Source organism: Felis catus, chromosome A1 (genome assembly GCF_018350175.1).
Source record: "Felis catus isolate Fca126 chromosome A1, F.catus_Fca126_mat1.0, whole genome shotgun sequence".
Lineage (NCBI taxonomy): Eukaryota > Metazoa > Chordata > Mammalia > Carnivora > Felidae > Felis > Felis catus.
Genome location: NC_058368.1, coordinates 180032058 through 180057343, shown reverse-complemented (window position 1 = coordinate 180057343; position 25286 = coordinate 180032058). Strand labels below are relative to the sequence as shown.

The following is a 25286-nucleotide window of genomic DNA, read 5'->3' as shown; positions in this document are numbered from 1 at the left end:
TTATTTTATGAGAGAGACAAAGATAGTGTGAGCGGGGGAGAGGCAGAGAGAGGGAGAGACAGAATCCTAAATAGGCTCTGTGCTGACAGCAGGGCCCAAACCCACAAACCCCCGAGATCATGACCCGAGCCAAAAACAAGAGTCAGATGCTTAACTGACTGAGCCACCCAGACACCCCTATTTATTTTTAAAAAAATGTTTATTTATCCATTTTTAGAGAGAGTGAATATGAGTGGGGAAGGGGCAAAGGGGGAGAGAATACCAAGCAGGTATTCTCAGCTCTCGCTGAGCATGGGGTTCAATCTCATGAACCCTGGGATCATGACTTGAGCTGAAATCAAGAGATGGCCCCTTAGCCGACTGAGGCACCCAGGCACTCCCATACTTATTTCTGATCCTCATCATAACTTACAAGGAAGGCGGATTTATGTCTATTATGTAAATAATATAACTAAGGCTCAGCAAGGCTAAGGACACTCCTAGGGTCACACAGCAGGAGACGGACAGAGCTGAACTCGGAAGAAACACAGGTCTGTTCTTTCCCCACACATGGATTTCTGGCTGCTGAAGGGATTATCTGGCAACCCTGAGCTTCATTCCAGCAAGGCAAATACTGGGACAAGCCAAGGAACCGGTGCCTCCTTGGGCGAGAACTGGGTCTGTGTTTTGTCATAGTCCCCACTACTCTCTTGTTGCTTGGATGTGGATGCTAGGAGTTGGTTGCCACTTATCATTGTGTTTGTGCTATTGTTTTCTTGGTGCACAGAAATGGTTCTCTGTTCTCCCATCCCTGTTACAAATGGGAAGATGAAAGATCGACTCAAAGTGCATGAGCTCCACTGAACATGGTGTGTGTGGGCGTAATATTTCTTTATGGAAGCAAATACTACTTGATCCTGTTTACTGTGCAGATATGTACTTGGCTAGCCTTACTCATTTTAATACCTGCCTTATCTCCATATACATGGAAGTTTCTGTTTTGAGGTTTAAAAAAGCACACCTTTCTCAAGTTTGAATTCAAAAGGGCATTTCCTTGCAGGTGATGGGTGATGTCTATGCTTGGCCTCTGAAGCTTGACACACAGGCAGCCACAATCCTCACCAGGACCCACATGTGTCCCTCTCTCATCTGTCCCTTCAGAGTGCTACTGCTCCCAGTTACAGAGCAGTTGCCAGGCCATGGGCAAGGTGGTGGCCGTGGGCAGGGAGGGAAGGAGGAGGGTACTGCACGGGGCAGGGGAAGGTCTTTCTCCTCTTTGCCTGCAGGGGACTGATGGGGGGGGAAGACTGAAGAACAAGACAAAAATTAAGGGTTACAGTCAGTTCCCATTATTCATGGTGGCTATATTCTATAAAGTCACTGGGGAAAAATGAATTAGGGAATGCTGAACCATTGCTCCTAGGGGAAATACAGGGTTAGGTTACTGTGAGTCTCTGGTCACAACACTTTCATCAGCTGATCAATACATAACATTGTTTGATATGTGTTTCTGCTTAAAGACACCTTATTTTAATATACACCGTTGATTTATTTACATTGTTCTCACAGCCTACAGCCCTATAACTCATGTCTGAACAAAGCTATGTAACACGCATTTTCTCCATAAGGCACATCACAGCCTTCTTGTGCTTAGGAAGGCTAGATAGCACTTCAGCACTATGCAAAGATCTAAAACTAGGGCCCTTTAAATAGCAAAATCACTGACAAAAAGCATAAACATGTGAAAGGACGTGGCACCAAATATACTGTGAAAAGGACACCTATTTACAGTCCGAGAGCCGCAACAAGAAATCAGAGCATGCGTGGCCATTTTTGATTTCAGCTGAGAACATGCGTGTAGGGGGCTCAAAGTTTTTTGCTGTTCCGTCCATGTCTACAAATGAGTATGAAAGCACTGTATTGATTTTGAGATTACAAATAAGTTTCAGTGAGTAAGCCAATTAGCAAATATGGGATTTGTGAGTAATGAAGCTTAATTGTATTTCCTTTGTTCCACAGGCAAACCCAACTCTGGGGCCAGGAGATATGGACTCTGGGGTGAGAGTAGGGAGAGGGGCCAAGGAGAAGGGAGTTAGATGGTAGAGAGTTCCCATGTGTGCTGGTTCCTCTGCTAGGGCACGTGGGAAGGGAGGATGAAGGGAAGCGAGCCCACCTGCACATTAGTGCGATGACAGATGAACCCACGTATGAGTGCCAACTCTGACATTTATTGGCTGTATGGTCTCAGACAAGTCATAAAACCTCTTTGAGCCCTGCCAGCCTCCTCAGCCACACAAAGGAGTGTGAAGCAGCAGCAGGCAGGTATATAAGGTCTTCATGAGATGATGTGCATGAGGCAGGGAATGTGGCCCCTGGCCCGGGACAAATACTCCCTTAGCTCAGCCACATTATTCTTGTCTGGCCCAAACTCCTAGGCAGGGAGAGGGTTATGAGGACAGGCAGCCATGGCATTGGAGAAGCCAGCATAAGCACGTGGACCCTTTGCCTGATGTCAGGCTCCACTCAGGCCCGGGGACACCGAGACTGCAGCTCGGCATACAAGACATCTGGCATTTCTGCTCCAAGGTCTAATGCAGAAGCCTCTAGAGGCCATCTAGAAACAGACCTTTCACCTGTCACCTTGTAAAAAGTACGAAGTGATGTGCACCCTAGACCTCTGAGTTCCATTGCTGGACCTTACCTGAGTCCCTCTTAACCCTCCTTGGGGTAGGTGTTGGGTGTGGGGGATCAGGATGAACAGAGGGGACCTGGAGACTTAGGGATGCTGTAGAATGCATGATCTGCAGAATAACTGACAATGTAAAAACAGTGAAGTTTCAATTTGGTCTGTCTCTGTATGGCTGTGCCTTCCTGTCCTACTTCTAAATACATGCCCAGTGTGGGGTCAGGAGGAGGCTGAGAAGGGCTGGAGCAGAGGTGAGGGGGCCACCAATGCCTTGGCACACGGCTGTAGTCTGCAGGACAGACCCTGGCCAGGGCCTGGAGGCTGCTGCTAAGTTCCCGAGGCTGACTTACATTTTCCGCAGGTTGGGCAACTTCTTGAAGATCCCAGTGGCCTCTAGGACAGATATGTCATTGTCGTTCAGCCGCCTGCATGGGAAATAAGCAGACAAGGTAGTGGGATAGCTGAGGATGGGGCACCTCCTTTGCTGCCCTCCATGGGACCCTCCCACAGCTCCCCCATGGCTTGAGCTGAATTGACACCAGGACCTCACACTCAGCTGAGGTCAGCGGAGCTGGGGAAAAGTCAGAGAGAAGGAGGGGCCGAAAGGCGCTGCCTCACTGTGTGCCCCTGGGATGTGTAAAGTCAAAGAGAACCCTCACACTAACAACACTAATAATGAAGACCACCATCATTTATGCCGGGTTTGCCCATGCCATGCATGGTTCAATATGAATTCTGTGCTTTGCATTCTCTTACTTGATCCTCTTAACCCCCCTAGGAGGTAGGCACCATCACTTCCATTTTATAGCTAAGAATCGGACACTCAGACCTGAGAAGCAACATGCTTGATGTGAGGAAACTTGGAGAAGACCGGACTCAGACCCAGGTGTGTTGGTTCCGCACATGCTGTGCCCTCACCCCGACCATGCTGTAGCTTTTTAGCTCTTCCATTTGTGGACCAACCAACACATCCTTTTATTAGCATGGATAATTGGAGGCTCAGATAGATCTAATCATTTTAGTGTTTTCTCGCTTTTGACAATTACTTATAGCCATCTTTCTATTATATTGTAAGCTTAGTAAGGAACTGGGGGGACCATCTGCTTTGTTCATTGTGGAGGCTGATGGGCCTAGCACAGTGTCTGGCTCACGGAGGGTGTTCAGAAAATATTTGTATAATGAATGGACTGTCTTTATGTTTGAGGAAGCTATTCCTGGGGAGCGGGGTGGGGATGCTTAGGTGTTTATCCTGTGCCAAGGATGCAGAGGACAGCCACGGAGTGCCCATGTGACTGAGCCGGGAGGGAGCTGCCTCCAGAGGACCCTGCTTGGGCTGGTTCAGGGTGATTGGGTGTGGGGACATGTAGGGAGTTCCAGCCCAGGTAGTACTTACAGATCAGTGACGTATTCAGGGAGGTGGCTTGGGATGCGGGCCAGCTTCTGGTTGGAGCAGTCCACAATGGTGCCCTCACAGCGGCACTTCTCAGGGCACACAAGGTCCATGAAGCACTCGCTGCTGAACCTGCTGCGGTAATCCTCTGAGCCTAGGCGGGGCCAAAGAGGGGGGCGTCAGGACCACTGGGGCTCCTGGCCCAGCTGAGGTTGTTGGCAGGGGGATGGGGAGGCACGTGGTGGGGTGGTGGTGGGGAGGGCCCAGTGACAGCATTGCCTTCATGCGTGGCCACCTTGCTGGTGTCCTCTCTACCCCAGATCCCCACTTTCCATTTGGTCTTTGTCATTCATGATTTCAGTCCTCTGGGAAACCAGGCTCAAGCTCTGTGGGCTCTTAAGCTTTGGTGGGTCACGGACCTTTTTGAGAAGCTGATGCAAACTTATGCTCTCCTCAGAGAAATGCTCTTAGGTGCATGTGTGCAGAATTTGTCTTATAATTTGGGGTGGAGAGTACTGAGTCCATGATGCCCATCATCTGTGGACTGTCTAAATGTCCATGAAAGTCCAAATGAAGAGATTCTGATGGGGTTTTGATGAGGGCTGTCAGGGTGAGGATGAGGTAAGGGAGGGGGATTCACACTCAGTTATCTTCAAGCAAGTAAGGAAACAATAAAGGAGGCCCAGCATATGGTGGTCAATGACTGTTGACACTAGATTTCACCATTGAAGCCAATAACGAGGGTTGGGGACCTGGGGATTTGAAGCCCACTGCCCTAACGCTCGGGAATTTGGCTCAGAGTTGCCTGATGATCCTCTTTAAAAACACAGTAGTAATAGGGGCGCCTGGGTGGCGCAGTCGGTTAAGCGTCCGACTTCAGCCAGGTCACAATCTCACGATCTCGCAGTCCGTGAGTTCGAGCCCCGCGTCAGGCTCTGGGCTGATGGCTCAGAGCCTGGAGCCTGTTTCCGATTCTGTGTCTCCCTCTCTCTCTGCCCCTCCCCTGTTCATGCTCTGTCTCTCTCTCTGTCCCAAAAATAAATAAAAAACGTTGAAAAAAATTTAAAAAAAAAACACAGTAGTAATAAATTAACATTTAAAAACTGTCAAGACAAGCACAGCTCTTGTGAGGGTCCAAATGATTTGCCCGATCTTTTGAGAATAAGCTCTGTTCAACCACAGTGAAAGGCCAGTTCTTAGCTGGAACTAAGATTTATTTTTTTGACATTGACTTTCTCCTGAGGTCACACAGTAATGGCAACAGTATCAATAAGTGATGTCTCACAAGATGTCCAGGGGTACTGCTTTATTGATTGGAAATAATCCCTTGCTTGGTACCTGGGCAAACCTCGTGAGACCAGCAATCACAGTGGAGGTGACTGGGGAAACCCTGGCTCTTCTACCAGCCACCAGCTAGTTGGCAGGGGCCAACGTTTCATTAGCACCATGCTAGGTACAAAACATGGGCTTGGTCCATGTTTGCCCGAGGTGTAATAGCACATCAGTTGTCCTGTAAGTATTTCTGAAAGTGTTTCAGAGAACATGGACATCACTGGAGCGCTTAACTGGTTGAGACAGACCTTGGTGATCTTATCTGCATTAGGGGCAACGTGGGGCACTAGCAGCTCAGAAGTTTTAGCAGTAGTGGGTTTGTCCAGGCTCTGGCACTCACTAGCCTCAGTCTGTCCACATGTAAAATGGGAATCTAGTACTTGCCCCTATCTCACAGGGGTGGTCGTGAAAATGCAAGGAAGAGCGAGGCAGTGAAGAGTCTCTGGGGAAGGGTAAAGAATCGTATAAATATCTATGATTCTACTACTATTGCTTTCAAGAACTTAGTGGAATATTTGGCATATCAGAGGCCATTAAAATATCAGTGTAGCTAGTGATAATAGCTGACATTTATGGAGCACAGACCATGAACGAGGCACTATTCATCAAACTTCAAATGAGTAAGTCCATTTGATCCCTGCAACACTCTCGAGATCATTGTGAGTCCATTTTCTAGAAGAGAAAACTGGGGCTCTCAGGTCAATTGATATATGACAGAGGGATGAACCCAGTCAGGCTGAAGCCAAGGCTTGTGTGATTAATACTATGCTTTCCTGCAGATGTGCATTTTGACAAAACCTTTATTCCAGTCCTTCTAGAACTGATCATAAAGTCCAACTTGGCAGAGGTAGATTGGTTGGCACTTTCCTGCAGAGGGCTATGGGAGGCAGGAAGCAGACATCTTCCATGCTCTTGGTTTCTTCCCCCTCACCTTATCACCCTATGCCAATTCCTGACTGGGAATGAAGTCTCTGATTCTGAAGTGTCTTCTACTTAAGACAGAGTATCAGAGGCCTGGACCTTTCCCTCTGCTCCCTCCTTGTCCCCCTCCTTCATCCCACCCTTCCACTCCCAGGCTTGTGTGAGCACAATCTGAGCACGTATCCCCGCAGTTATTTGGGCTGCTTCCTAATCCAATGCATTATGCAAATCTCTTGCCCTTGGCTTGCCAGGATCCCTCCCACTGAATAACTCTGACCTGGGCCATCTTCCTCCAGACACATCAGCATGCTGTGTCCTGGATGAATTTCATCTTGCAAACCCTGCTAAATGACAATCTTCTCTTGCTCCCTGCCAGTGGTTCTACACGGTGATGGCGTGAAGGGGCATTTTGCACATATGCATATATTTTTCTTTCAGAAGGTGTCTACAATGGAATCCCTGCAAAGTGGAGGAACCCTGGGCACTGATCAAATGCCTCTGAAAGACAGGAGGGAGCACAGTGTGCTGCTCTTCAACACGATGAGCTTGAAGATGTACCCTGGCTGGGCTGTGGCTGGGGACTGCCGCCGATTAAATGCGTTTTCGTTTTAATCAAGGTGAGGGCGTCTGTAGTTAGCAGGAATCGCTCTCTGTAGTATAGTTAGATTATAACTGGTGGACCTCTGCGATGGAACCGCTGACCCATTTTAATGAAATGATTTTGCAATTAGATTCAATGGACTAATATGTTCTTTCCAGCATCCCCCCCCTGCTGTTTTTGTTATTGCCCTGGTTTGTAGTAATGAGGGGGTCGGAGTGTGATATTTTATTTGAGTGGCAGCCAGAAATGTTAATAACGGCGTTTGCACGTAACCCAAAGAGTTCCTTCCCCAGTCAGAGGCAGCCTGAAATGCCACCCCCATCACTTCATATTTCATTACCGAAACTACCCTGGGTTTCTCGGAGCCATTTGTTATGCCTAATGCTCATAACTACCCAAAAGTATTTTTAACTTTTCCAGAGCTTTAAAAGTCAATTTCAATCTCAATGCATATTTGTCACTGCCAGAAATACTTAGGAGGAGGGGAGTAACTGAAGAGGCCGCTGCTTCTTCTCTTTGGGGAGAGTTCAGACAGCAGAGATCTCGGAGGACTTGAAGAAGGACCATAAAACAAAACCCCGGCTGAAATGGGTCATGGGAGAGCTGATGTCATCTGGCATTTCGCCTGTTCCTGCCCCTGTAGCCCTCCTCCCTCTACGCGGGCAGCTCAGAACAACGACACTTGGTACGTGATCACAGAGAGCTTTAATAGACCAGGGGGTGGAAATCCATAGCAATGAGATTTTATTACGAATCCCTGCCCTGTGGCCACTTCCCAGGAGAGCATGTACTTAACATCTGGATGGTCATGGGATTGGGGCAGGTAGGGAGCCACAGCTCCCACTCTGTGGATGGGTTTGGCTGCAGAGGCCAGTGCTGGGCCCAGGATGGCTGCTGTCCTTAGCGGTCTGGATTTGTGTCATTCTTTGGGCAACCAGTTTGTCGAATGAAAGTCACAGATTCACTGTTATCTGATGACCATGGCCCTGCCAATGCACGTGTGTCCAGAGCTCTCCTCTTCTACCTCCAATATCCCTAACGTGGGTGGGATGAAAGGAGGAAAGGAGCAGAAAGAGGAATTGGGGGGGAGATCGTCAGCTTGAAGAGAGAGCCACGTGGACAAGCAAAGGGTTGTAAGTAAGGAATGGAATCAAGAGAACATTGCCAGGCACACAGTTATCCACTCATGGGCAAAGGCTGGGGGACTAGATACCAGTGACTAGAAAATGTCAACTGTTTTACCAGGAGTTTGGTGATCAGTTGGGCAGACAGCTGTCCTCGTAAGCTATCCCCATCACAGTCTATTATGAATGCAGCCATCTGCCTGAAACCAGAGGGAAATGCCCATGGCCTGCAGCTGGGCACTGCCTGGTCACAAGCCTGCTGCTGCAGAACCAGGGAGGTGCCCGTGAAGGTGCCATTGTGGACCAGAGGCCTGGCCCCTGTCATGGTGGGGGCAGTGCCAAGGCACTCAGAATGCCCCCTCTGTTCAGGATAGGGGACTGCTCCAGGATCAGGGATTTGTTGTGTACCAAATGGATCTTGGTATATCCATGCTGGAGGGAGGAGCCATTCAAACAGCACTGCTTGCTCATGTGCTTACTCAACTTTTTTTCCATTAACAGAAGCAAGCTTGAGGGGGAGTGTTAAAATGTTTTTCAACTCCCTATCCATTCAAGTCAATCTTATCATTCTTTTTCATTTTCTAATTCAAGGCGATGAGACTGTCCGTAGCTAGGAAGGGTGAGTATTATAGCTGGAAAGAGCAGCCATCTGAGCCTGGGCAAGTTAGTTAACCTCTCTGACTTGATATCCTCATCTGTGAAATGGGACTTATAAGGTTGTTGTAAAAATTAAAACAAGGTAATGATCGAAATAGTTCAGCACCTGACCTAGAGTAAGCACTCAGTAAATGGTAAAAGCATCCAGAAAGGCCAACAGGACTCTGTTACTCAGCAACGGCTGGGCCCTGGCTCTGAGGGGTGACCTGAGGGAGACAGTCAAGTCACATGTTACCATGAGAGGCCAGAGCTGGCTTCCAGGCCTATGCCAGGATTTGGTTCCCAGCATGGCTTTCTCTCATTTGGGGTGGGACACAGACTTCATGGCATGAACCAAAACCACAATCTTCTAGTTACACTGAGCCTAGGATTTACTAAGAAACAAACAGAACGGGGGTTGCCAAGATCCCTCTCTTGATTATCAGAGATAGCAGATCTCTGCACAGCCCTCGTGTGGCACTGGACTAGCTCCATGTGAGGAGCCCAGCTCTTGGGCCACATGTTAACTGTTCCCGGAAGGTCAAGATAACAGCCTGGACTTTAGGCTACATGGGGACCAGGGCCAATGTACTCATGAGGAGTGGGGGTTGGGTCCAGGAGGAGGTGCGAGTTAAATCCAAAGTCTCAGACTCATGCCACTCTCACTAATTCTCATGCTCACATTTATCCCCGATGCTTCTGGTAAAGATAGAGGAGAGGGAGTAGGTCACAAAGCAGTATGACCTTTGGGTTAGCTACCACTTGGGAAGATGACCTTGCACTGGGACTTTTCCATGAAATGACGGGGCACAGGCCTTGGGTGTACCTGTTCTCTTTGAACAGAAGAAAAACAGTGGTTTCTGAGCTTCAGCCTAGCTACTTTACCCTTTGGCCGGCATCCAGAGTAGCCTGGGGGAGGGGGTGATGCCTCCATCTGGGGTAGGAGATGTGGTTCTAGATCTTAGCTTGTCCCCAGTGTGCTCCTCCAAACCCATTTCAGCCCGTATCCGCTACCTGGAGGTGGAGGTCTCTGCGGATCCTCCGAGGCTCCCGCCCCCCGCCCTCCGTGAGGCTAGACCAGGAGAGGTGGGTCTGGCAGATGGCGGGCTGCGGTGCTCCAGAGCAGAGAAGATGTCCAGCGGTGGTGGCGGTGGCGGCGGGCCATGCTGCAGGAGAGCGCGGAGCTTTCCGCGGTGCTTGACAGAACCATGTTCCGTTTCCATCGTTCCACCACATGGTTAGATCAAGCACAAAGGAAAGCCCCGCGGCGACTGGTCAGAATCAAGGTCAGGAAGCAGCGTCAGAGAGAGGACAGGAGCGCTCAGAGGAAGCAGCGTGGAGAAGCGGAAGCCGGAGCAGGCCCCCACGGAGCGTGATTAGTACCAGGAGCAGGGTTCCACAGGAACACTTCTGAAGACAGGAGCCCCACTGCCCTTGGACCCCGCCCTGGGGCAGTCACAGGGGAAAGGGAGGAGATCGGGCGGGAGACTACTGGACACCCCTGCTCAGGAGAATCAGGGCACAATGGGTTATGACCGCAGATGTCTCCGGTCATATCACGGGCCTGAACAGAACCTCTAAATCCCGCTTGATCGTACCACTGATCTGCCAAGACATCACACTTAGCAGAAGCAGCTTCTGCACACTCTGCATCCTGGGGCCCATCCCCACAGCACAGTGGATCCATAACAGTCTGTTCCCCCAGCCCCTTGCATGAAGAGACAAGCCACAACTCCCAGTGGCCTAACGAAGCTGCAATGCTCTTCTTTAGGAAAAGCCCCTTTCATATTCCATACCTCAGAAATTTCCTCAGTATCCTTCAAGGACCCCCAGAAACCCTCTGGCTGACAGACATTCATTCCAGATGACTCAACATGTAATGGAGAAGGCGGGGGCGGGGTATGGTATCAAAAGAAAATACACGTCCCTAGCCAAGGAAAAAGATGGGAAAGCCAATGGGGCCCTGCATTTGGGACTGGAAAACCTACAGTCACAACTGTCTGAGAACAGTGACCAGTTCCCATCACGATGAGTAGTCTCTTTCAGACTAAGAGAAGGAAGGAAAGGGGGAAGACACCAGATTCTAGGGTCCTTCCTGATTGCAGATTTCCTCCATGGTTGTGAATCATGGCAGTGGGTGGAGGGACCAACAACCAAACTTTCTGGGTGCCATGGGACCAGGTGAGGGCGTCCAGTCTCCATGTCCCTATCTGCAACAGATCAGCGACAGTTTTTATGAACTTCCTCCCAAGCCACTGGGAGGAGATATGTACTTCTTGAACAGACCAGAAGTCAGGGCCAGGTGACTGGGATCCTCCCTGCTCTTGGCCTCTGACAGGAGGAACGGAGTCACTGTTCCCCTACAATGTGTTTTTGGGGCGAGATGGTCACAGCATCTTGACAGTGCATAGGTTATCTGCAATGGTTGACCAGTGAGTCAAGGTCACTCCACAGCCCCAGGTCTGACCTCTTTCAAAGCCCTCCCATCTGACCAGCTAGAGTGGCCGTTGTACTCTAGTCTCAACTCTGCTCTGATGTCTGGACATGCAGGGCTCTGTAACACCCTGGTTGTTGGGATTTCACATTCAAGTTGGATCAGGGCCTTGGTACCAGAGCAGGAAAAATCCATCCCTTTCGTGCCCCTGCCCCCAAGCCTTTAACCCTTCTCTTTGATTTCCCTCAACAACAACAACAAAAAGGAGGGACAAGAGAGAAAATCTTCGCAGCACATTGAATGTCCTGGGTTTCAGATCTCATCTTGAAAATCCTACTCTATAACCTCAGACAATACTTTCCTGCTGTGTAGGCCTCAATTTCTTCATTTCTAGCAGGGACTGTGTGAATTCTGAGTTCTCTAAAACTCTGTGATGACCTGAGCAGTATCTTGCTATTGGCCATCTTTTCTCATATTGTGTCATCACCCTCTGTACTTTTCACTGTGAATTTCTTCTTGCCAACAGATCGCTACACACAAAGGAAGGAGGTGTGATGGAAGATATCTTCCAACTGCCAAGTGCTCCCCTGAGGATGGACTTGGGGTCCCAGGCAGCCAGACGGCGGCTTTTCAGGGGGACTTAATCTGATGGTCAGATTACCCCAGCTGGCAGCATTCACCTCTAACCAGATACTGCTGCCCAGGGCGGCGGATGCAGCTGATAGAGGCAGACACAGGGCAGCTGGGAACCAGACGCCCTGCCTAAGGAGGGGCTTTATGCATTGCAGGAGCAGCCCTCAAATTGGCTTCTAATTACATCAGCTGTCTTTGCAATGGGGGTGCTTTTAGGGGAAAGTAAAATGCAGAGTTATTATCTGTCAACTCCAGTATGCATCACCTGACCCTCCTTCTGGAGCTTCCTGGAAACACAAAGCTTTAGACCTATGGCTTCTGTATCCCCTAAAGCCAAGGCGGGCCTGGACCCCAGTGTCTGTCAAATCCAAGGCCTTTGATACTCACCAGTAGGTCTCTCTACCTCTCTTCTCTGCAGCTACATGAAATAATGGCACATAGAATGCTATCTGTCAGGCATCAGCTCTGACATTCCCTACCTTTACAGGAATAATCTGCTTAGTATTGATTTAAAAAAAAATCTTTTAGACAGGGTCAATCCAAGAACCCTGTGCTTCTGTTTCTTTTTAAAATTTCCAAGCACTCCTGCCCTCCGCAGGAAAAGCAGCCAGGATCTCTCCCATGCAAAGGTAGGCAGGTAGTGGCACAGCAAGAGAACTATGTGTTACTGTCCCCTAGGTCAGCTTGCTATTTTCTTTCTCCTACTTCATTCCATCTGTACCCTCATCCTGCCACCCCTAGTCCCAGCCCACAGTCATTCCTAGGCACCTGCCAAGATTTTGTCTCCGGGAGATGCCATCCTCAGACCCTGGGCCGATCCCCCTCCTGTTTTGTGTGGCCCCATGGTCTTGGCATCAACACAAATCCTTGAGCTCCTGACGGGTCCCCTGTGAGCCTGAGGGGTTGGGGCTGGGAGATGGCACTCTGCCTTCCCCTGCTTCTTATCGCCCCCTCTTCTGGGGCACAACTGCTTGTTACAGCTAATTAAGTCAGCTCCCCCCCCACTCCCAGACTTGGATAGGAACAGAGGGGACAGAGGGAAGAAGAGGTGTGCATTATGAGAAAGGCCCTGAGGAAGGATGGTTGTGCCTCAGGTGACACTCCAGGGCTGGGAGAGGGTTTCCCTCCCAGAGATGCTGCTGGCCCAAGAAGGAACTTAAGGAAAGAGTTTTGGGGAGTGGGGGTAGGACCATAGACTAGGAAGAGAGTCATCCAAGCAGTTGGACTGTTTTCCCAGTGCTCCTTCTCTCCTACATGCTGCGTGGTGTCGAGGAATGAGCCAGACCTGGGGGTTGCCTCCACTGTTTGCTTGCTGTGACCATGGGGTGCCCTTTACCTCTGAGTCCCTGGCTCCCTCAGCTGCAGAATGAGGACTCCTCCGGGTGATCTCACAGGACTAGTGGAAGAACCAAGTCAAACTAGATGCACTCAGCACAGAGTTCATCACAAGTAAGAAACTGACATTGTTATTCTGAGGCAGGCAAATTGGGACCAACGCCTCATTTTGCCACAAAGTCCCTGTGGTATCTCCAAGCCCTCTCGAGGTATTAGGTTCTATTGAAGAAGATAAAATAGCTAAAGTTTATCACTCTGGAGACGTGGACTAAAGGATTTGACTTAGAGGCCAAGAACAACATGAAAGGAGAAGTCTGTCTGCTGCTCTTCTCCCAGCGACCGGTAACCATGCTGTCATTCTCCCTGGGAGAAGTCGCTTACATAAGATGCTCTTGGGCAGGGGAGAAGAAGGGCTCTTGCTGACACACAGATTGTGACGGTTGGCACCAACCCATCTCAGCACATTATACCATCAATCTCTCACCATTGGGAGCACAAGGCAGTGTGGTGATTTTTTTCCAGTAGCAAATGGCACAAATGCTCGCCATTTTTAACTGCCTGTTTATCTAGCTATCAGGTCAAGGACAGCTACTTCTCTTTTCAAGATGACCTGAGAACCCCTCTGGCATTCACCCCCAGTGTCTTTCCTGGGTGCGGTAGGGAGGAAGGATTCCAGAACGAGCTTGGAAACTGGTTTGAGGCTTTGCTTTCCTAGAGAGCACAACTCTTTGCTGTTTTCTCCATGAACAGACTATACCAGTCTAGGGTGGAGGAGACAGCTAGCTAATGTCTGTGAAATCTGTAACAAACTGTGGTCTGAGGGCTGTACCAAAGGTGGTCTTAGAGGGGATGGGAGCCTCCCAACATTACATGCTGCTTGCAGCCTGGCCTGGGACCCATTTCTTTCCCTATCTGCCACTTGGGGAGCACGCTTTGGAGACTCAAAGAAAATAAATCGCATCCTCTAAAAGGCACGTGTGTAAAGGCTGCCCCTCCCCTAGCTTCCACCTGACCCTGGAGATAGGCTGCCACCTGGGTTCTGTCTCTCCTGAAATTGTGCACCACCCCCCGCCCCACCCCATGCTTTTATTGTGTGTGCGTGTGTTTTATTTTAAATCCATAAGGTAATTGGTTTTCTGCAGGACTAACTGAATTTTCCCAATTTAATTTGCAAAGATGCTCCCTAGGAGCCATTACAGCGCTCGCTGTCCTCCAGATTGGATTACTGGCCTCTCTGGGGCTGCAGTACTGAGTCGGAAGGTGGGGCCCAGCCCCGTAACCTGATTACCTGAGCAGCGGAACTTCTTGCTCTTGATCTGGCTGATGCGTTTGTTGGCCAGCCGGCGCGGGCTGCTGCAGCGGGCCCCGCTCGTCTCGATGGGGTTGTCCTGCAGGTAATCGGCCAGCCACTTCAAGTGGCAGTCGCACACAAATGGGTTTTGGGCTAAGTGGCTGCGAGAGGGATGAGAATTGATCAGGAGTGACCCGGGGTGCCACTCTCCACCGCCACTGTGCCTGGCGCTGGGCCCCTCCTCATCGGGCAGAACGCAGAGCAGGTGGGGCCTGAGGCCTGCTATGTGCCAGAGGGGGTCACAGGTGTGGCTGGCATCAGCTGGTGCCATCTCCTTGCTCTCCTGACCTGGGGCAGGACCCACCACTCACCTCGATTCTGACCCACACCAGCGGTGATGGGCAAAGTCACAGGCTCAGGGTATGTGCTTACAGCAGCCTGGATTTTATTTCTCTAAGCTCAGCAACGCCAGGCACATAAAGCAGCTGGCAGGGTGACTGGCTCATGGTGGGTGTTCCACATACAGCAGTGGGTATTGCTGTTACCCTCATCATCACCAGGGCAGCACCGTGGGTCCGGCTCTGCCCGGCTTATAAGAAAACTCCACAGGGCCAGCGCAGCGCTCAGCGCATGGTCGGTGTTCAACACGCAGCAGCTGTTCTCAGCTCTTTATCGGCGCCTGTCTCTGGCTAGGGGCAGTAAGTGCCAGGTGACTTAGAAGACATCCAGAAGCCCCAGGTTCATGGTCAGGCCTGGGATGGGCTGAGATCTGTCCTCAGGTGTTATTTATCTAACGGAGTTATTTATGATCCTCTGCAGTGAGGAAGTGCTTCCTGAAGGGAAGGTGAAAAATTCCGAGTGCCTGTAGCAGAGGGTTGATTTTGCAGGGTGGTGCGGGGTGTTGGTGGGGAGGATCGGGCTATTAGCAGAGATGGGGCCTGCTCAGAGTACAGTGGTTAAGCGAGCAGGGGAGCCTGTTCGAATCCTGTTTCTTACTAGCTGTGCAACTTTGAGTAAGTTACTTAACCTCTCTGCCCATTGGTTTGCTCACCTAGAAATGAGGGATCTTCACAACACCTACCTCACAGGGTTGCTGTGAGATCTAAAGGTTTGAACACGGGGAAAGTGCTCAGCCAAGTGTTGAGCACCGGGTACAGGTGAGCTTACGGCCATTCTCACCGCAGCCTCCAGACATGCTCTGGGACACGCTCACCTAGCCTTCATTTTGGGGGCTGTCTGTGCCTGGGTGTTTGGGGTCACTGGCTGCCTGCACGTGTGCTGGCATTTGAGGGGGCATACTCACAGGGTCTGGATGGCCTGCAGAGGGGCAAAGAGTCCCTTGCTGATGGTCTGCAGCTTGTTGTCATACAGAGAGAGCAGATTGAGGTTCTGCAGGTCCTGAAACGTGTTCACTCGCAGGCAGTTGATCTTGTTGGCATTGAGGAGGCTGTAAGCACAAGAGAGGCCAGTGACTCACTGATCCTGGGAGTCACCCACGGAGCAAGGGCTGCACATGCAGGAGACAGGCGTCAGAGCTCTCCTCCAGAGACAGCCTAATGCTCTCCTGAGAGCCATGGGCCCCTGCCGCTAGAGTATGTGTGTGTGGGGGCGGGGGGGTTCTTGCATTCCCGCGGCCACCGAAACTCCAAACATGTCCAGGCACTTGTACACCAGCTACAGAGGATACTGGGCCACATACTGAAATCCCCCGCAGCCTTCCCTGGTACCCAGGCCCTCAGAGGAAGCCTGGAAATGGCAGCACACATGCTTGACTTTCTGCTTTAGAACACAGAGCTTCCAGGAATGGGGGAAAAAAATTCATTTGGCACAACTGTTTCAAAGCTTTAGTTGACTGACGAAGGGCAATTTTGATTCAGAAGTCTTCTTAGAGTTCTGTGAAATCACTGATCCCATTGGAAATGTGATGGAAGTTATAGGTCATCCAATCCTCCCGGGAAAAGATACATCCACGGGCAAGCATGGGTGTGTGCACATACACATTCTCTGTCTCTGACACACATGCACGTGCTCCCACACACGCAACATGGATGGAGCCCCGTGTGATCCAAGCTCTACCCCTTTCCCCTCCTCCATGCATCCCTGCTCACTACACTTCGTTCCTCAAACGCCCCCATAAGCATTTTGGCCCAGGTCCTTTGAACACGTTCTTTACCACCTTTCATAAGGTGGTTCCTTCTCCTCCCCCACATATCAGCTTAAATGTCACCTCCCTAGAAAGGCCTGCCCTGATCCCCTCACCTACAGCAAGACCCCCAGCCCCCCATGACTGTCTCTCCTAGCTCCAGTTTATTTTCTTCATAGTACTTCTCTCCATTTGTGATCACAGGGTGTTTGTCCTTGTTTACCACTGGCCTCCTACCTATGATGACTGTAAGCCCTGATGTCACAGATGACATCACTTTCATTCCCTTTATTCTTGGTGCTCAGCAACAAGCATTTATTATGAAATATACCCAACCCCGTACACAACTCCAGGGGACCACACTCTAAGGTGGCACCTGTCTTCCCTGGTTTTAGATCTGCATACCCCTCCCTCCACCAAAAAAAAAAAAAAAAAAAAAAGCATCAAAAGAAGCTGCCTTTCAGGTGAAACTCTGGTCCAGCATAGGTGATGCCATGAGGGTTATAGAAGAGTTCTCCAGCATGGGGCTGGCAAGTCAAGCAAATCTGAGTCCTGAGAATTTCCTTTATGATCCTAGACCAACTGTTTGTACCCTCTTAACTAGTATAAAATCATTTCTCATTCCCTCGTCAATAAACATAGGGGAGAGGAGAATTAGACGAACCAATAAAAATGTTAAATTTTTAACATTTCTCTTTCAAGGCTGGCTCAGAGCTTCTCTCGTGGAGAGTGGCCCAGGAGACTCGTAATGGGCTGGCCTCCACAGGCTCTGATGCCAGGGTCTAGGGGACTTGAGTTGGTGATGGGGGGTTGCCCCTGGGAGCTCAGCCTTCTATAGCACCTCTCCCTTGCTGGAGGCCCATCCTCCCAGTGGGGCCCCTGCAGCCTGCGTGCAGGCAGGCAGCTGTGGCAGTGACAAGTACAAGAGCTGCGTGTTTAATCTGGCTAATAATGGGCAGGGTCCCAAGGGTTCGCACAGATGTCCTCCTGCCTTGCAGTAGAGAAAAGCTAGAATACTCTTGTTGTTTTCCAAAGTGCTTTCCTGACATCCAATTGTTCTCACGGTAACCTAGGCAGATGGGTACAGCCAGCCTCCCAAGTTTAGGTGACAGAACTGAGGCTGAGAATGTGGTGGCTTGGTCAAGGTTGCATGCGTTTCCAGGGAACATGCTGGAGGTAGTTACGAGAACTGATGTCTCTGGAGGGTGCACTTTTTTCTTTACGAACACCTTATATACCCCACCCATCTGTCTATCCCCCAGTGGCATTCCCCCCCAAGAATGTCCTGTGCTTTATAGATTGCATTTTAGTCAAGGTCAATCCATTCTGGGGACATTCCAAGGAGGACACCAAGGGGCAAAGAAACAGGGAGAAAAGCCGGAGGGACCCAGCAGGGCTAAGCACCCACGGGGCAGGAATGGACCCTTCACACATGGGTGTTTGGTGTGCTTGTTTACAAAGGAAAATAAAGTGCATGGTAAATGATTTATTCCAAACCTTGATATTCAGGGCCTTAAGAGGGGATCCCTTTGCTAGGAAATACTGAACAATTCAGTAAAGAGACCAAGTCAGAGGTACCAATCTGATGCCCTGAAGAAAGAATCTTCCCTGCAATATATTGTGACATCCCACATGCAAATCTGTTCATTCACCCTCCCAGTGTTTTAAAATTGGGAAATTTCTCTCCCTCTCCCTGCCTCCCTCCCTCTCCCTCTCCCTCCCTCTCTCTCTCTCTCTCTCTCTCTCTCTCTCTCTCTCTCTCTCTCTCACACACACACACACACACACACACACACACACGCACACACACACACACACACCAGATTTCTATTTCCTCTTGGAAAAAAATTTCAGAAATTCTAGCAACATGGAGTCCACTGGAGGCAGCTATGGGGTGGCTGTCCCCTTTTGATAGGACCCATGCTCCCTGTTTGCCACAGTCCTCACTCTTCCCTAGCGTGCCTTTCACCAGCTTCTTCGCCTGTCTTGCCTGAGTGGGCACTCATACCTGAGACCCTAGTGCAGATTAAAGAGCCCAGCTGCAGTTCTGGGGAACGCTAGACCCTGGACAAAGACAGAGCCCCCAGGGATAGAGCAGTGGTGACTCTGACCTGCCTTGAAAGGGTAGCCAATCTGCGTGCTCCTGGGGGCAACCCTCCTCACTCATCAGAACTACTGAGGCTTCTTTTTCTGATCCAAATGCTTTTCCTTGTTCCCTACTACTTCTAGATGTCTTAGCATGGGGTGTTATCTCAAAGATGGAAGGCATCAAAACACCCCAGGCTGGCGGAATTACTAGGCAAAGACAGCATGAGGCACAGAGTGCATGAAGCAGGGAGCAGGCGGAAATACAAAAGGGCACAGTCTCTTGGTCACTCCCTCCCTCCCAGGATGCTTGGCTCCCTAAGGCAAGACACGTAGGTGCAGGAAGAGATAAAATTAAGCTGCTTATCCCGATTTAGATGCTGAGGACAGCCTCACTGATCCCTAGCACCAGCAAGATCTAACAGCCCGTCCTTCTGTCCTCTCTCCTTTGGGAGGAAGGCTGGCAGCTACTCAACTCCATCTGTCTTCCACGAAAGGATCCCTGAGCTACCTGGTACATGGACAAGAGTTGGAGGGGAATTGAAAAAACATGCTGTGGAGCAAACAGAGAGTAAACAACTATTTGTAATGGGGTTCAGCATTTCCATAAGAACTCCTGAAGACAGGCCTTCTGTCTCTTTCCCTGGAGAGATCGATTTTCCCTCTTTTTCCCCTCAAGGCTGCTGGGTCTGTCCTATTTCATCTCCCTTTGAGGAACAACAGCAGTGCAGCTGCTGAAATGATACTAATAATGCAGTGACATCTCTAGGGACCACGGCTCTGTGCAGCCCCGTGCCAAGCGTTTTCCAAAGCACTTTCCATGCAGTATTTTATTTCAGCCTCACAGCAGCACTAAGATTGTCCTCATTTTGCTGGTGTGGAAACTGAGGGTCCAAGTGGTGGCAGATTTGACCAAGCAGCAAGTGAAACATACCAGCCTGACTCCAGACCTCAGCTTTTATCCACCACAGAGAATCCATACTCTTTCTTCCATGCTCAGTGAAGCATGTTCCTGGTCTCTGGGAGTGGTTATTTTTGCTAGCTTTGGAATGCACCTGGGCATGGAATGCACCAGGTGGGCAGAGGTCTGGTTGGGTCAGGAAGACTGCTCGCCGTTTGGTTGTCTGGAGCGATCAGGAATCCTGCCAACTCTTAGGAAGGACTTGGCACCAAGTTGTTGGAGATGGGATGCTTTTTGGGATGCTCACCAAACTGCCATTGGCACAAAGTGGAAGGTTCTTCACTGAGGGGCTCACACACACACACGAAGCAGCATTTCAACCTTCAGCGATCATTAACCACATGCTGACTTGGGAGCAGTATGCGTGGCTCCTCTGAATTCTCACTCTACCCTGGGCAGATCAGGGGACAGTGATGAAGCAGAGACAGCAGCAACCCTCATGCAAGATGAGATGCTCCAGGTTGCCTCATTTGAAAGGCTGCCTGGTATTCAAAGCCAAAACTTTGACATCCCAACTAGACCTTCAGCTTGATCTCTTGTTGGATCCAGTGAGTTGGGGGTTGAGGGCATCTTGTGCTCATAAATATTTCCCCCAGAAGCAAATCCAGCCATCTTTTGGGGCCACCTGCTCCCAGACCCACCTCCCAAAGAACCTCTTTTGAAGGTTTTATAAGCAAAAGAAAAGAGAAGGGCTGAGATGGACAGGCCAGATGAACATCAGGACCACACGACGTAACATGTAACAAGCATGATGTATGATCAAACACCCACCAACCACCTTACAAACACTAACCCACTGAATGTCCCCACTAGAGAGTAAGTGTTATCTCCATTGGACAGATGACACAGAAAACTGTTGGGACGCAGAAAACTTAAGTACCAGTGACCAAAGTTGCACAGTAGTAAGTGGCAGTTTGAGAAGTGGATCCATGTTATCTTAGCACAAAGGCTTTGCTCCCACCCATTATGCCACCCTGATGCCCATTAATGGACCTTGGGAATCACCCAATGCTGATGGGAGGAGATGGCAGTATGTTTTCTGTGGCCACTCCCATTAAGCTAGTGACGATTCTACAACATAACAAAACAAAAAGCCACGCTCCCTTCAGAGGGGATTAAGGAGAATGGCACATCCAGCAGGAGTGCACAGACATCACCTTCTATATTTACTTCCAAGTGTCAGCCCTACGAGGCCTTCTCCCAACCCCTCTTCCATGAGCACGTGCAGCTTCCACATATGTTCCATGTCAAGAGGTATTAGCACTCAGTCCACTGAATAATCAACATAACGATGCTGCTAAGAGATAATCCTTTCCAGAACCATTGCCTTCAGAAAAGGCCAGGCAGGAAATAAGCCACAGAGAACCACAGAGCTGGAGCTTGTAGAGGGGGCAGTGAAATACCCTGGGTCTGGGCTAAGGAGGGCTCTTGTGACTCAAGTCCTCCTGCTCGGGGACCCGGCCTGCCCTGGCCAGAAAGGTCCCAGATGCTCTCAACACAGGAGCAGCTGGCAGCTTCCTTCCTTCAAGGTCCAGGAGATACAGAGAGAAGAACCACAGGAGGGAGATGAGGTCCACCCTCATCAGTGAAAAGGCCCTACCACACCCACTTTCTCTAAAAAGGCCAACAGGGCAGAAGACCACTGAGACCCCATTTTTAGCTACTGTCCTTGCCCACATCTCCTCCTCAGTGAAGATTCCCACAGAGCTCACAGGCCTTCGCTGCACAGTTCGGAAAAACACAAACATCGGGAGTCAGCTTTAATGATAAATTGCATTAAAATCACCTTGGCAACTCTAGCAATTCACATGTTGATTCAGTGGCCCAGAGCTAACGTTCTGGGTGGTATTTATACTCTCCACACCTGCCCGTGGGTCTGTGGAAGACAGCGGTTATGTTGCCACTCCTACTTGAGTGGTATTTGTCTGGAAATGCCAAAAGCATATTCTAAACTCCAGAGTACAAGGTTTGCTCAGAAAACTGGTGCCAAGAGAGAGCATAGTGACCCTCTTCCTGGAAATTAGTCAAGTCCTTGCAGGAAAGACCATGAGATGGAAAGCTGGCCCAGGCTCCTGCCAAGGGGGCAGGTGCTTTGGGGAGCTTCCTTTTCCTAACACAAGGCTGGGGAGTCAGTTTGTTTTATAAATACTCAGATGTAGATACGGAGGAGAAAAACGGTACCAATAACTGCCTGGCATTTTTTCTATTGCTCCTCCTCAGAAAAAGGTCTCTCCCTGTGAGTATTTACCACCATTATGCATTGGCATAAACTATTCGTGAGGACACCAATCTGGGGAGGTATCTTGGACCCCTGATTAAGCTGCAGGACACAGAGTCAAACCTCTCTCATTAATGTCTTCCTCTTTTTTCTTTTTTTAAATTTCTCCAGAATTAACCCTCTGTCATCCTGAACTTTTAAAAAAGATTTTTTAATGTATTTATTTTTGAGAGAGAGAGAAAGAGAGAGAGAGGTGGAGGAGCAGAGAGAGAGGGAGACACAGAATCCCAAGCAGGCTCCAGGCTCTGAGCTGTCAGCACAGAGCCCAACGTGGGGCTCGAACCCACAAGCCGTGAGATCATGACCTGAACTGAAGTCAGACGCTTAACTGACTGAGCCACCCAGGTGCTCCTGACTTTTTTTTTTACACATTAATTTTAATAAGACCTACTCTCTTGCCTTAGCACAGATACTATGTTCTCATCATTACCATATGATATGGGGAATTTACTTTGACATTCAGGAACCTACTGAGGCCAGACAATGGGAGAAGCCTGGTGATATCTGGTGCCACGAGGTCAAGAAACCCTAACGCTGCCCAGTCTTGCTCTGGGCCACGTCAGGCTCAACACTCAGGAGAGGAAACAGGAGGAACCATCCCAGGCCCAACTAGGGACAAAGAAGACTCTTCCATTCCCTCCCAATAATGGCTGCACTGCTGGTCACAGGCTGTGGGTTGTCATGGTGATTCCTAATGCCCAGGAAACTGCAAATGTAGCAATGCCATTGGATGGCCTGTCTGAAAAACAGGACCTCCCTGGAGTCCACAGACAGAGGAGAACTGTAGGAATAGGGTGCAAGCAGAGGGAAGCGGAGATTCTGAGAGACTGGACACGGCAGCCATCACCTGCTATTGGGGGATCAAAGGCCTCCCCTAGTGTGACCTGGCTTGCTCCTTCCCTCCCTCAACAGCTACCAGGGTGGTCACTTGCCTTCTGGTTACCAACTGGTCCTTTAAGAGGGGTGAATCATTCACTCAATGGCCAAGCATGGGATGACTCCAGATTTTACATCTCCCTGAAGGCCTCCCTTGGGAAGCCCTGGGCGCACAAGGAAGGGAAGAAGCCCTCCCTCAAAAGTGCATCACAAAGTAAGTCTGCTTCCACTGCTGGGAAGTTCTCACCATCTGCCCTTAACCCAGTCTTTACAGACGGGCAGCTCCTTCATGCCCTCTCACAGGGGTTAGTGGGATGACAAGGGGCCAGAGGAAGTCCCAGGGAGACAGCAGCCTGTGACGGATACTGAGGCATAACGAAAGGAACCAGAAACAGTCGGTTCAGCAGTACCTCCTCCTTGGCACGAGCCTGTGAGGAACTCTTGCTCTGTGGATAACAGAACTAGTTCTGCAGATCTGCCTGTGACAGGGCCTGAAGCAGAAGTCTCTTGCACGGACTCTAGAATTAGCCTGCCTGGATGCCAACGCTCCATCGCTTACACGCTGAAAGACAATGGCCATGTTACTTAACCTTTCGATGCCTCAGTTTCCCCATCTGTAAAATGGGCCTTTTCACAATACCTTCCTCTTAGCACTGTTGCGTAGACCAGAGAAGCATACAAGCACATAACATTGCTTTGGCACGGGTTCTGGAGCATATTAAGTAATTAGCAGCAGTAGTAATACTTGCGAAACAGCTGGTGAGGAAAAGTGAGCTACGGGGGTGGAGTTTTGCTCACTGCCCTGTAATTGGCATGTTGCTTGGCAGACTCCAAGATTCTCAAAGGGTCTTGTCTGCCTTCCAAGAAAATCAAACAACAGGTGCCTGGGTTGTCTTAACTTATTCTAGCCCAAAGGCAGTCTGGTTTGGGTTCAGACCTCCTGGAGCAGGCTTAACATTGACTGCCCAGCATTTACGTGAAGGCTTCTACCTCAAAGGACCGCCTGCCCTACTCGGGCCACTTTCCTACGCATCTGCCATGCAATCAATGAGCACTAAATGAATGCTCTTTATTTCCTGGGGGAGCTGGGACAGCACACCTTGCAGCTGCCCGTCAGAGGGGAAAGTGATGGCTCTAGAGACGCACTGACGGCTTTTCTTGTTTTGGGAGAGGTCGACCTCTGAGCTAAAGTTTCTGGTGAGGAAAGGGATGGGCACAGCCAGGAGAAGGGTCAGTTCTCTGGTAATCCAGCTGCTCCCATCCCTGGACCTGGGAGCATGTGACATATCTTGTCCTAACCTTACATTCTGAGACATCTTCACATGGGATATTTCAGTTCTCAGCACATTAGCAGGCAGTGTCTAACATACTTCTTGTCCAAATGGGTGTGGGACTCACTTCCCAGCACTCTGTTTTAAGGAGGGATGGGCATACAGACCACCACGCACACCCCCAAAGATAAATAAGGACTGTCACTGCTGATAAATAATGACCAATGAATGTGTGTTTATACCATGAATGTCTGCAGGAATGGAACCTGTTTAGGATTAATTACAGGGAGACATACTAGTTACTTTGAAACCTTTGAAGATTTTGAGAATAGCCTTTTCTGAGTTTCCCCAGAAGCCATTACTGAGCTTTAGTATAAGAAAGAACTGCCTAACTTTCTAAGTACACAATGATGACTTATCACAGACACCATCAGCAAGAACAGATAGAAAAATTTGTCACAGAGGGCGTGGGAGGGGGTTCTGCACTAGCTGGGTAGGAGACTGTGCTTGGAGCCCTGATGTTCCTTTGACCTCTAAAATTCTGGAACTTAAACAAAAGGAGGTGACTCTTTGGAGGCTGACACCCAGAGGACAGGGCATCGGGTTTAGGGGATCATTCCCAGGACTTTTAAGTGTTTCCATGTAGCCCATTTTTAGTGGCCTCCAAGAAACTCTGAAGCCTGAGATATTCTATTCTCAGTGTTGACCATCTGCTGTAATAAGCATCTCAAGAACGGGACCCAGGAGGACTGAGTACATGCAGGGCCTGGGAAAATCTGGCAGGATGGCTGGAAAATGTGGAACAATGGGACAAGGGGGCGCAGGCAGGACAACTACAATGTACCCCCTTTACTACCGACAACACCGTGAGTTGTGCCACAGAGGAAATATCCGAGATCGCTTCACGTGGCAGAGACAGCTTGGCTTTGTGATGCACCAATAATTTGAGAAACAGGGAGAGAGAAATAAACACGAACCTCTTACAAAAAGCCTTGGAGTCAAAGGAGAGGAAATTACCCAGACTACCAGGGTATTCTAATCAGAGCCTTCTTATCAGAGTGTCTCCAGTCTAACAAGGAGAAATCCAATCTACAGCGGGCTGGACGCTAAATTAGATCTAATCAGGACCTGCTTTCCAACAGCTCAGCGGCAGGTCAAAGCCCAATGACGGCTGCAGTTGCTGCTTCTTTCTGGAGAGCAAGCTTGCCTGAGTTGTGTCAACTCCTGGTCACGCGCAAGGCAGGGATGCTTTGTCTTTACTCCTAGTTTACTCCCAGCTATTCCATTCCATTTGCTCAAAATTTTGGTGA

At 49.7% G+C, this 25286-nt stretch overlaps 1 protein-coding gene across 1 annotated transcript in view; it reads right to left on the bottom strand.

Moving 5' to 3' along the window:
• SLIT3 (slit guidance ligand 3) overlaps positions 1 to 25286 on the bottom strand; it is a 598696-nt gene that overhangs the window by 75112 nt on the left and 498298 nt on the right. Inside the window, exons 13-16 of the mRNA XM_023259788.2 lie at positions 15666 to 15809; positions 14360 to 14523; positions 4059 to 4209; positions 3016 to 3090 (exon numbers count right to left, since the gene is read on the bottom strand). Of these exons, the coding sequence (XP_023115556.2) occupies positions 3016 to 3090; positions 4059 to 4209; positions 14360 to 14523; positions 15666 to 15809 (534 nt within the window). The remainder of the gene's footprint in view (positions 1 to 3015; positions 3091 to 4058; positions 4210 to 14359; positions 14524 to 15665; positions 15810 to 25286) is intronic.